Source organism: Aplysia californica, unplaced genomic scaffold (assembly GCF_000002075.1).
Source record: "Aplysia californica isolate F4 #8 unplaced genomic scaffold, AplCal3.0 scaffold00780, whole genome shotgun sequence".
Classification (NCBI taxonomy): domain Eukaryota; kingdom Metazoa; phylum Mollusca; class Gastropoda; order Aplysiida; family Aplysiidae; genus Aplysia; species Aplysia californica.
The window spans coordinates 177,703-190,908 of NW_004798050.1; the positions used below are offsets into that span (position 1 = coordinate 177,703).

A 13,206-nucleotide genomic window follows, 5' to 3' on the forward strand; every position below is an offset into this window, starting at 1 on the left:
AAATGGCGGCTAAAGTTAAGTCATTTCCTTAGTTTGAGAATCTGTGGAAACTGAAAATTTACATCTTTTATACCTTTAATCAGCGTTTTCCAGTAAAATCCGTACCGCAATCTGTTCTTTAATGGGCAGGAAAGGTGTTGAGGCAAAAAACAAAAATTCGATAAAAATTGCAAAACCTGCGGAAGAAAGCTGATTTCTTTGATTTCATTATTTTGACGAGCGCCTGATTTCACCACGCTGCCTCACAATTGCTATTTTGTACTATTTAATTAACTTTTAAAAATGTATAAATTAATACAGAAGAAGCAGAAAAAGATAAACTTACTTTCAGAGAAACAAGTTTGAAATAAAATAAAATCAACTGGAGATCATAAAAGCATAAAGGGTGGATTTCTCTGTATCAACATGCAGTGATTATTGTATTTTTTTCAAATGGTAGAATCAAATAGCCAGAAGGAATAAGGAGTAGGTTGATCTTCAAGGAAATGAAGTACTCAGAGTAGTGTAGGAAGTTAGTAGACCATGTGAATTTCAAAGGAGAGTGAAATGTTTTTCAGCAGTTATGCCACATTTACAAATCTTGATTGGACGACTACCTGACATTCAGTCTGATTTATTTGTATCATAAAATAAATACAAGGAACCCTTTTTATGTTTTAATGTTTTTGATAAGGACTGTCAAACACTGCTTTTGCAACACTTTAAAATTAACTACTTGATAAGTATTTACCTAAAACAAACTTGCAGAAACTTTGAATGCACTTTTCTTCACTTACATTTAGAAAATACTTATGATTTATATCAGGATAAGGACAACACCTGCTCACACAGTGATACAGTTGTCAAAATAGTGACAAAATCTATTCCTCAGACTAAACTTTCTCTACATAGGCAATCTCAGAATTATCAGGTACCTCAAGCAATGTGACGAGCTATAAGTAAGACCACACAGAAGTGGTATGAAAATAGTTTGATAGCAACAGAATAAGTAGCACATAAAGGACAATATAAAAAAAACAACTAAAAGAGCAAAAATATGAACAGCATTTCACCACAAAGTAAGAAGGAATGACAAAGGACTGTTGAGAGAACAGATTTGGAAGCTAACGCAAACATGTGTAGTACTTTCAATACTTTCAAAGGGAATAAAGTGAAGTGCTGTTGACCACTGTTGTAGTCTGCAGAGTGTTTTTGAGGTAGCCATCTGCTTCATGACTATCACAACATAAGATGAAGGAAAGGAGGGGGGGAGTACAAAGGAAAGCTGCTCTTCATTATCAAATAGGTCAGGTACACAGTAAAGCTTTAAGGAACTTGCATCATTCTGAAAACAAACAAAAACAGGGAAAACCACAAAGCACAAAATACTGTTAAAAGATTTTCTCAAAACCACATCACATTCTTTCACAAATATAAACCACTTGGGCCTCAACCTACCTTTTCCACCTACTCACACCTCTCTAGTATTAGAATTCAAAAACACAATTTTGATTTCAGTTAGAGGTCAAAGTTTGCTCCATCAATATTGAATTGTATGCGCAGCATTGACTAGAAGGAGTTCTTTCACACGTGCATATCTTATTTTTCAAACAAAAAGGTTATAATTGGAAAAAACGTGAATGTCAGGACTTGGAAGGAACTTATGTGCTTCACGGGTTTGATGATTTCTGCTCAGTTTACTAAGGCCTCGAAGAATCAGAGAGGAACGTAATGGAATCAGTTGGCACAGCCGGGCTTTGATGTCTGGGCCCACAACTTAGCTGCTCACGATGGAAGACATGTATGAATGACATCATCGTTGGTGATAGGAATTTGTGACCTTTGGCAAAATGCCTAAGGACGAAATGTGATGCAAAGATGGTAAAAGATCATGTTGGTGAGCTCAAAACTTTGAAACTATACAATTACAGTCTGGTCAGTATGGGGAAGTACACAAATTAACTTAGCTTTCAATTCAATTTATCTCCAATGGTGAATTCAAAGGAGATTACAGATCTGAAGCATTTGGCACCAATAAATTAAACTTTGACCCTAAAAGATAATTTGCTGTTTGGTAAAAGTTTACCCCTATTGTCCTAATGAGTCACTGAGGGCACTACTGTTAGAAACCCAAAGATAAAATCTGAAGAAACAGAAGAGAAAGACATGAAAACGAAATAAAACAACTGATATTGATATTAGTACTAATAAAATCAGATTTCTTAATGCTTTAATTATAATGCATTTCATGTGCTCACCAGTGGCACGCACTGTACAGACATGAGAATATTCTCTGTGCGTTGGATTTTCAAGTGACTTCAGCGTGTATGGCACGAAACAAAACCTCAGCATGTGTATTGAGTCACAAAATTCTGTGCTGAATACAAGCAGATGATAATCTCCACATATCAAAAGAAACAAGTCTTTTCCTGCCCTGTAACTATTGCCATAAACGGCACTTGTTTATTCCTAAACTAAAATCATACAGACACAGGATAATATTCGCATGCAATAGCAAATAGAAAAACAGCTCTCTTTGGCTGTATGTATCTCTACAAACCTGCCCTGCTCTATTTCTCTCCACATCTTCAGTTCGAACATGTATTTGAACCCACTGTAACATCTACAGACACTGACCACAACCAACCTTCTAATGCTACTAGACTGATTTACTATGTGTAGCAAGCATTGTTGAGTAAGTATGTATACATATATATATATATAAATATATATATACGTATATAGACAGGTGGTACAAGATATGTAAAGCTATTAGACAGAAGCTAACATGGTCATTAAAAGAAAGACCTACAAAAAACACACACAAGTCTCCAATAAATAATTTGTACAAACACGACACTGTCAGGTTGTCATGAGGGGTGAAAGGGAGGCAGGAACCGCGATGTAAGTAAGAACAGGATGAAAAAATGCTATTGATAATACAAACATTCAACGAGCATACACACAGTCATCCATGATCATTGGTTATGCAGTAATACGTACCACAGGGTTATGAAATTATAAAATCTTGGTTGAGAAAAACAATAATAGTTCTAGTGTCTTTTATTTGGTAATCCAGAAAAGCTTGCATGTTCTTGTTGTGATCGTCTCCTTTATCATCTGAGATAAATACAGAGGAAGTTTTCATAAATACCAACACGGCAAGCTGGATCTTACTCCAGGGTAGTGAGCTTTTGTCACTCTGTGAGTCCATGGCAAAAAAAACAAACATTCGGCTGTGACATGCGCCATACTGCTCAAACGATGTCCAGTCAGATTGCCATTTCTCTCATGGCTGGGGCTAGCAACATGGTGCGGGTTCTCTCATGGCTGGGGCTAGCAACATGGCTGGGGCTGATAACAAGGCGATCTCACTTTCCAGCTTCCAAGAATGCAACCAGAAATAATCATTGGAAACGTAAAGGGCCTGGTTGTCTACCAAATCAGCTAGAAAAGGTTTTCCCTCTCTGTGATACAGGAAGAAACTATTCCCTTCACAGACAGTTGTTCTAGCAGCAAACAGATGACCACAAAACTTCAGATGTACTATAGGTCTGTTCAAATGTCATTGCAGCATCATCCAGGGCGAAAATTTTTAACATGATCAGAAAAAGGTTACTGACGTTGGCTGAGGTCAATAACTAGACAGTTGAGTATCTTTGGATCTTTTAGGGGGTGGGGGAGGAGGCTTGGGCTTTTTTCCTGACCCAGAAGTTCTGAAAGAATCACTCTCTGACTGAGATAGTCCCACCAAGAGCTCTGGAGGTGGAGGAGGGAGCTCATCAATATCCATAATACCATCGTAGTTTTCGTAAATTGGATCTGATATCAAACCAGAAGCTCCATTTTGAACAGGGTCGGCGGTGGCCAGAGCAGGGGAGGAGGGAGGTTTAGCGACGTCTGCTGACAAGCGTGTATTCTCACTACGCTTGGGAGGAGGAGGGGGTGGAGCTTTGCGGTCTCCTTTGCTTACCCCGCCTCCTGCTGAGGCTGATCTCCGGTGCTGATGAGCGCTGGGAGACGACTGACCATTGCGGAGTTCCACTCCAGACTTATCAGCTCCTGCTGCATCTGGGTGTGAACGCTTAGAGAGTTCAGACAGGAAGGGCAAAGATGGAGACTGTGGGCATCCCACCAGGTCCTCAACTTGTCCGCCACTGAAACGACTATTGTGCGGGAGTGATGACGTGTTTGACACACTGCTGCCCTGGGGCGGCTTTCCTTTTGGCTCCACGCCTGGTGCCCCAGGTTTTTTCTTCTGATTCGCCATCAGGCCAGGGGGGCCGGGTGGCGGTGGGGGAGGGGGTGTCTTCATAGTGTTTGTGGGCAAGTTTGGAGCAGGAGCTACCGGTGAGCTTTTGGGTAGCGTGGGTGGCGGAAGTTTCGGTGTGATAGGTGGCATAGGAGGCGGCATGGGTATGTGACGAGGTGAACTGTTGGTAGAGTCGAAGCCAGACTGAGAGGAAGCAATAGAATCGTGGCTGGCCATTCGCAGGGGTGGAGGAGGTGGCGGATGTTTTGGAAGCCCTGCAGTAGCTGCTGCTGCTGTAGACGACGATGGAGGTGCAGCTGGTGCCTGTGGTGGTGGGGGTGGTGGCGGCTGAGACATTGCCGATACAGGTGGAGGTGGAGGTGCTTGCTGAGGTGCACTGATGGGTCCATGATTGCTGTGCTGAGGTTTTGGCAGAGTGGGGGGAGGGGAGGACTTGGCAGATTGAGCGGAGGAAGAAGAGGATGTGATAGAGCTATAGAGAGATTCCTTCACCCCAAGATGTGCTGAAAGAGGGGGAGGAGGAGGGGCGGAGGATTGAGCAGAAGAACTTTGAGGAGCGATGGGAGGAGGGGGAGGAGGGACTTGCATAGATGCTACCGGTGGGGGAGGAGGGGGAAGAGGTGGAGATGGTTCGTGCCCAGAGGTGCGGAGGGCGGCTCCATCTTCCCGGAACTGAGGGGGAGGTGGAATTGCAGAAACTGATTCCTGTGCCTTTGCAGGACGCCTGGCTGTGTTGGTTGGGCTCCGGATCTGGTTGTACAGGGGCTCTGTGTCAGCATGAGGCTGTTGTGACTCACTTGGGACAGAAACTACGCCAGTTTCTTCAGCTACTGATGAATACACGGTGGAGTAGAGTGCATTCGACCCATACATGGAGCCATTTGCTGGAGCAGAACTAGTGGTGTCATCCTCTATTAAAGCGCTGACGGATGACTCACTTTTTCTGCGAACATGACGACTTGTTGAGGCTCCCTCTGGGACAGGACTGTTTTGTTTTCTTGAGATCGTCCCGCTGTCCACAGAATGCTGCTTAATTGGAGGGGATAAAGGAGGGGCTCGCGGCTGAGACAAACGTTGAGAAGAACTGTCGGAACTAGCTGAACCGCAAGAACCTCTGCGTTCAGTCATGGATGCTCGCCGCCTCTCTGAGCGAGTAAATGCGGAGGAAGAAGACGAAGAAGAATTGGTGCGACTGTAGTGGTGGTGGGGAGTCTCCGCATAAATCGCTTCGGGCGTCTCGTCTACTGTAACGTTGCACATGTCCGCTAGCTGTCGAGTCGTCTCCGTGGTAAGCGGGAGTTTCGGCCGCATCTTTCCTCCCCTGAAACTGGCCCCCAGCCTGGCCTCCCCGCTTCCGCCACTCGAGTTGGAGTCCTCGCTGGAGTCGGTGGAGGCACTGATGATAGAGTCGCGGTGCTTGACCGTCTGCTCGCCGGAGTCTCCGTTGATGATGCTGTGTGTGGCGCTGAAGGAGACGCGCTTGACCGGAGTTTTATGGCCGGCCTCGGAGGCTGCTGAGCTCAGTGAGGAGCTGCCTACAGACCCACTCAGAGACCTGGGGAAAGAGCACAAAACAAATGTGTCAGTTTGAGACTCCGACCACCCGTCAAATATGTTAGAGTTTGAATGCATAGAAAAAGGAACACATGCATCAGTGTTGGTACCAAAAGTGACTAGAAATCCAACAGGTTGGCATTAGCATGTATCAAAAGCTGTTGAATTGTAAGTCAACACAAACAGATAAGGATTATAATAACATTCAACAGAAGCGGAAGTGGCACACTTTATTAGAGAACCAACCAACCATTTACTGCTTCAAACTTTACCATAGAAAAAACATGTACTTTAAACCACTCACGGAAACAATACTTTGTTAACCCAAAACAACACACATGTATAACCTAGGTAAAGATAAAGTAGTACAACAAGGTCTGCTACCAACAAAAGAAGTTTCTTTTACACATACTTATGAGAAAATGACTGCAGGAGGAACATTAACCCTTTGAATCTGAAATTCTGTTTTAGCGGGACAGCTCTGATTTCTCTGTTCTCTGAGATCCCACTTCAGAGGGATCAGCAACACTTTTCCCATTAGTGCACTTCTATTTCTATTGAATGAGAATTTAAAAAGCTATTAAGTGTGGGACTGAAGCAGGAAGTTGTTTGTTTGTTTGTGTAAGTGTTTTATGGCGCTCGCAACTGCATAAGGTCATATGAGCGTGCGGGACACGCCTAATATTTTCAGTTGGTAGGAAATTTTGAATTTTGCCCGGGTGGCGGCCGAAGCCTACTCTTATAGATTTTAGACCACCATGGGATCTTTAAAGTGCACAACTTGCACACGGGACCTCCGAGATTTTTCGCCCTTGTCCGAGAAGGCTAGGTGTAGATCTTTCCTACCAGAAGATCAGGGGTGTGGCTGAAAGACAGCAGTAAGAAGAAGCCAATGAGTAGCAGTAGAAAGGCTGCAGAAAGAATCAGGAGCCCAGAGGAGGGGGCAAAGGATGTGAAGGGGTGGGGGGCAGAAAGAGGAGACGAAAGCAGATGACAGAACATTGCTGGAGAGTAGGAAAGGAGGTGAAAGGAGACAAATTTGGAGAAGAAAATTTTTTGGTCGCTACCCGGATTCTAACCCGGGACCTTTGAATGAGAGGCGAACACCTTAACCTCTAGGCCACGAGAGCCCCGAGCAGGAAGTAATTGAGAGTTTGCATCATTATATTTGAAAGAAAGAAGTGTGTTCGAAGCTGTTTGCGAAGAGTTTAACGAGCTCATCAGTTCCACCCATCAACCTCTGGGATAGGTGCTCAGGTGTGGGGGGTCACAGTGGATTCAGAAACTCCGGGTTCAAAGGGATAACATCTGAATTAATTTGCAACCTTTAAGAGTAGTAAATAAGTTCTAAGGAGAGTACCTTCCATCCGAACCGCCACCCGATTCTGAGCCTTTGCGAGGTGGAATGGCTAGAACCTCAATGCTCATCACGTCACGGCCAGCCTCTCCCATACTGGCTGAGTTCCTGACCAAGGTTGAGTTGTGCACCTGTAGACAAGTCGGCAAATGGGTCTTCAATTGCAAGTTGGTAATTTAAGAGAAAAGACCCCCAAATCACAGAAAGATAAAGAGAGTGGGTGAGTGAGAGAGAGATAGAGAGAGAGAGGAAAGCAGAAAGAAATAGAGAGGAAGAGAAGGACAGGGATAGAGAAAGACAGATAGAGAAATGAAAGCAGTGACAGAGAGAGAGGCTAGCTGAAATAGAGAAAGAGACAAGTAAACAGAAAGAAATGAGGGAGGAGGGAGAGAGAGCGAGAGAGCGAGAGACAGAAAGAGAGAGAGAGAGTAAGAGAGAGAGAGAAAGGGGGTAGGAGGAGGGGGGGAGAGATAGTAGGTGAGACATGAAGATAGAGTGAGATGCAGAGAGTGACTTCCTATTTGGTATATTGACACACAAGCAGTATCATCATTACACATCTTCACAAAATTAAAATCATTTCCATTACTTTCCTGTGTGGACATATACTTAACCTACATCAATCATCTTTTCTGTATTAAAAAAATGAAAATTTTCAGAAGTAAAAACCGCTTGACTTTCAAACTGAATCCCATTTATAGATACAAGCTTATAGTTTCAACAAATAGTGTTTCCTGTGGTATTTTATCACACACATCTGAGTTTAGAAATATCATGTCATGTGATAAGACCCTCTGCTTCCCAAACTTTGGCAGTCATTTTCTCGCTAATTTTACCTCTGAAACAAGGAGACCTTGACCTCCTTCAATTGCAAATACTTCGACATCTATTCAACAAAGATGGATTTTTTTTTTACCAAAAGCCAAACAAATTAACAGGATTTAAGATAATATCAATAACCCCATACGCCCAAAAATTGAAGAGCGCCCGATTCCACCACGTCGTGACACATATGCTACTGATAGCTCTCTCACCTGTATGACGGAGTGTCTTGACCCGGGCTCCGGCACTGACATGCGGCTGTCGCTGAGGTCAGCATGGTTTAGCATGCGACACAGCGTGTCATCTGGCGGCACTGAGCTCCCTCCTGGCTCCGGGGGTCTCATGTCCCACATTGAAATCTCGTGCGTTAAATGCTCGTAATTATGAAGCATCTGTTTTCCCAGCTGTAAGTATCAGCAGCAAGAAAGAAACAAAAAGATTTTCATAGATAATATAGAGCAGGTACAGGGGTCTTGCATTCACAAAATGAGTCAACAACTGATTTGTCAGCTGGTATTGTTTGAGTTTAGAGGAGCACACTGAAACTGTAACAGTCATTTAGTGCTGGCTAAAAAACAGACAGACAGAGACAGGAACCTTAGAAGTTAGAGGGAAAGAACAAAAATAGGACCTGCAAATGGAACCTTCCAACCACCCAACTGGTATTAAAAGAGTTGCACAGTCATCGATAATACTCGATTTTAAAAAACAATAACTATATAGAGCATACTTCATAGAAGAAAGTACTTTCTTTTCTGTTTTTTAAACAAAAACCAATGTATTTCACATGAGAAAAGATACTTTCATTTTTTTAAAACCTAGAATACTACTGGCAGAGAAAGAAGGGATTTAATTTTTAAAACTTATCATATTCTAAGATAAAACATTTTGAGCTTTGAGCTTTTTCATTCTGTTCTCACCTTGACTGTTCTCACACCCATGACCCACTGATCCAGGGCTACTTCAGAGTCAGCGCAAAAGTATCGGATGTACTTGGAAGTCTTCTTCTGGATTTGAGGATGCTAAAAGAAAAGAGTAAAAATGGTTTAATTAAAGAGATGAAAAGCAACATGAAAAACAGGTTTTTTTAAGCACAATCAGTTTGAGCTACATTCTCTGGGATTATATATTTTTTTTTGCCTGTGACTTATATACATTATTACTTGTTCAAATATACAGGTTGATCGAAAAAAAAACTTCCCAATTTTTTTAGGGTAAATATTTTTATCCACAGTGAAGCTTTGCATTTCAAATTTGAACACAACGTTTGGGAGTCAAAAGGAAGGTGGCTGAAATTCATCAGTATTAAAATCTTTTTCTAAATTTTGGACATAGTACATTTTGACATCTGGTCAACAAAATGCATTATTAGCAACAGTCTGAAAGCTCTCACACCCAACAAGCCAGTCAAAGACAAAATTATCTTCACGTTTACCTTGAGGGCAAAGCAGTAGTCGGTGGGCGCATGATACTTCTTCTTCCAGCCTAGGCCACGGTACACCTCCACATACTCAAACTGTACTAGGCACACCAGGTCCTTGGGGTTCTGATACATACAAGATAAGATGAAATAAGATAAGATAAGATATGATAAGATAAGAAAAGATTTCTTTCTTAGTTCTTAGTGGTATGTATCTGCCGCTGCGTGATCTTACACATAGACACACAAAGGACAAGTTTGAGATAATGACTATGTTATTTGGAAGAGGGAGAACAGGTTTTTAGGAGGCGGCTGAAAGCAGAGAGATGGAATGGGAGGGAAAGAGTCTGGTGAGGGAAGTAGGTGGTTGAAAGTGAAGATGAAACAGGGTAGGAGAGAGTGAAAAGAGATGGCTGAAACAGAACAAACAAAAATAAGGGACAAGAAGCTGGTAACCTACTTTTCAATTTTCATAAATCTTTTGAGAACAAAAACTGGAAAATTGTAATGCTGGTGTGCCAGTTTAATTTTCCAAATTTTATTGACCACAGATCAATATTATTTGTCTTTTTATAGCCATTTCCTAAGAGAATACCCTAAAAACTGCACCAGCCATTCCGGTCTACATCAAAGAGTATCAATAACCTTAGAGCCTTCACCATGTCACATGTCTTTGCCAAACTAGAAAACTTCCGGCTTTGGGTGTAGAGACCACATAGGATCTACACAAAGAACAACATGAAGACTACAAGACCAAAAATGGCAAAGTCACAATGTGGTGGTTTTGAAAAATTTCAGAATCAAATCTTAAAATCTCACATCTTACAGAAAGATATCACATTTTCTGCTGCCATTTTTCTCCTTTAAAAATCATGTTAAGGGAAATTGTAGAGTCATGGAGCCCCAAATAAACATGAGACTAGATCTGTTTTCCGGTCTTCTCCATATCTTCCCGTCTCGTAAACAAAACCACAGGAGTACACACCTTGCTGGCTTTTCCTTTGGGGTTATAGTAGAGACCAGAGGCCCGGAGGACGAAGAAGAATTTCTTCCAGGCCTTTTTCCCGTCAGACTTCAAGTACAGGGCGCCTTCCATAGACGGGACACACACGTTATCGGGGGCAAAGAAATCCTGAGGAAATACAGAAAGAACAATGGTGGGTTGGTTTATTCTACTTTCATCTCTCTCCTTCTCTTTCTCTGTCTTATCCGCCTCCCACCCCCTTCCTCTTTTAATGTGTTTCTGTGTTTGAGTATGTTTGTTTGTGGTTAAGTATGAAACATGAAGAATTATTGGAGGCAAAAAGAAAATGGATAAAGAGAGGTGTGTTTGCTTGTTTGAGCAAGATGTTTTCTGGCACTATAGTCTCAATTAGAGAGAGAGGCTGAAATGTGGGGAGACAGGAGATATGGTTCATTACAAAGGCAGCTAGTAAGACTAGCACACAGATAGACAAATGGTCTTGTGTTGGACAAATTCGTTTTTCTTTTTAACTACTTGCAGTTGTAAGTTACTCTGCTGTGTATAAATCTAGCCTATTGCCTGAAAAAATTTCTTTGAAAGCTTTTAGTTTTCTCCACTTTAAAAAAAAGGTTAACAAACACAAGGCAGAAGTCTACTCACACTTCCAAAAGAAAAGTAAGTAAGATTGTTTTGCTTGTTCGTTTAAAAATGGGGTAACAACAACCCAACAAAGTACCTACCTGTATAAGTTTATCTTTCTGTTGTGGAGTCAGCTGTCCTGTCTTCATGGTGGAAGAATTTAGCAGGTATTTCTGAAAACAAATGTGTTAACAATAAGACAACAGTCATTTGTACCCACCAGGGGTAACAAGTTTACAACAGACATAACTGGACTGATATAACAACATGGGACCTCTCAGTCACACATAGTTGGTTCAATACCATTCCATCTCAGCCAAACAGGACACCATCTGCTACAAGCCTGCCCAGTGCTCGAGGTACATAAAAGGAAATACTGGCCCAACCCTCGGCAGGCAAACCCAAAACTCTACAGGAGCGTGGAGGATCTGCAGAGAACAGCAGCCCTCGCATTCGAGACTGGGATGTCCATTTTGAGATGAATGAGAAGAAGAAGAAGACATTGCACTTGGAGGCTAAGAGAACCACCCAACCCTGGACCTTCTCAGACTTCCACAGCGTGACAGTACATGAGATCCATTCTGGGATTGGACGAGGGCCTAACAAATAAGCCACTGACGCCACAACACCCACCATCAAACAGTTCTATTCACCTTCAATTCTACCCTTCCCGTAACCCCATGACAGGGGCCTTGGGGCATCGAAGATCAATCTGGTACAGAAAAAATAAAAATTGTTAGTTGCACTAGTTCTTATGCATTCAATCAACCAGTTCAACATATCACTTTGATGAGCAATTTTTCATCATCGCCTTTTTGTTGTGCCAACCCAAACTAAAATCCAAAAAAGAAAAATACTTTGGAACAGTTTTCTTCATCATTCCCATCATAAGTAGAAGTTGATTACGAAGTGAAGGAAAAACACACATTGAAGAGTAGCCAAGCTATAGTCAGAGTAATTTTCTCACAAAGAAATGATGACTGACAAGAGGGAAAAAAAAGACGACGACGACACACGAGCAGCAAGCTAAGGTACTTCCGGTACACAAGAATAGTACTCAACCAGAGAAATCAATTTAAAAACGGAAGACCTTTATATGTACCACTCCATGATTTTCCCCATCTATTATCACAAGAAAAAGAGCAGAAAGGTCAAAATACACAAAATACAAGACAGTTTGTATTAGAGAAGCTAGTGAAAACGCATTGTCAGATTCTTCTGAGAATGATGGATCCAAGGGTAAAAATTCAAAGGCTGCTAAACTTTTCAAAATTTTTAACAATTCAGTCGATTAAAAAAAAAAAACACATCACAGAAATCCCCTTATTATCAATTTTATTTTGTCTTTTACAAAACAAGACTAGAGTCTCGCATGCAACTGACCTCAGGATTGCGGAACAGGTCGTACTTGTCCATCCTCTCCTCAAACATGACCTTGTTCTTGGAGTCTCGCGTCCACATCACCATGCTCTCCACCAGAGAGTCGTGATCCTCCAGAATTCGCTCTGGGGAGATAGACAGAGATGAATAAAAGTCTGTTTCAAAGCATTATTGACCACCATGTTGCCTTTTTTCCTTTACAAAATGTATATGTTACATAATATATAGTAGAGTTTTATGCCACTTGCAACACAATTTAATGACAAAAGTGCCAAAGTTTAGAGGTATTACTTGAGAGTAATAAACACAAAAAAGAAAGAGGAGCAATAACGAACGACAATAGATTTTTGATAGGACAGAAGGAGCAAATCACACCATAGCACCTGCAAACCACCCACACAGAGATGAACAAAGGCTGTTTCAAAGCACTATTTAACATCAGTGGGTTATTTTAGCTTCAGCATTGGGAGAAGCACTGTCACATGACAACAGCTTTTCATGTTCGTTCATTTGAATACAAAGAAACACAAAGACACAGTAACGGTCATTCAGTGCTGGGAAAAAGCAAGAAAGACGTACAAAAAAACAGAGGGAGATAGCAGAAACAGATTACAGTAAAGTAACACACAAAAAAACAACAACAACTAAAGCCTTTTCAAACAATAAATGGCTGTTTTGACATCAGAAAATAAGTGTCTATTAACAAGTAGGCCCTCTATATATAAATCGAAGCCAAAGCATTTGTGATTAGGCACTTGCATGTGTATAATATGAGTGTGAGTATGTGTGTGTGTGTGAGTGTGTGTGTGTGTGTGTGT

General features: G+C 41.7%; 1 protein-coding gene across 1 annotated transcript in view; it reads right to left on the reverse strand.

The window, feature by feature from the left end:
- Positions 1-433: 433 nt before the first annotated feature.
- LOC101857907 (ras-associated and pleckstrin homology domains-containing protein 1) overlaps positions 434-13,206 on the reverse strand; it is a gene marked incomplete at its 5' end in the record, with an annotated part of 27,418 nt that continues 14,645 nt past the window's right edge. Inside the window, 8 exon segments of the mRNA XM_013088641.2 lie at positions 434-5,807; positions 7,167-7,294; positions 8,198-8,389; positions 8,906-9,007; positions 9,421-9,531; positions 10,391-10,537; positions 11,110-11,181; positions 12,392-12,513. Of these exon segments, the coding sequence (XP_012944095.1) occupies positions 3,614-5,807; positions 7,167-7,294; positions 8,198-8,389; positions 8,906-9,007; positions 9,421-9,531; positions 10,391-10,537; positions 11,110-11,181; positions 12,392-12,513 (3,068 nt within the window).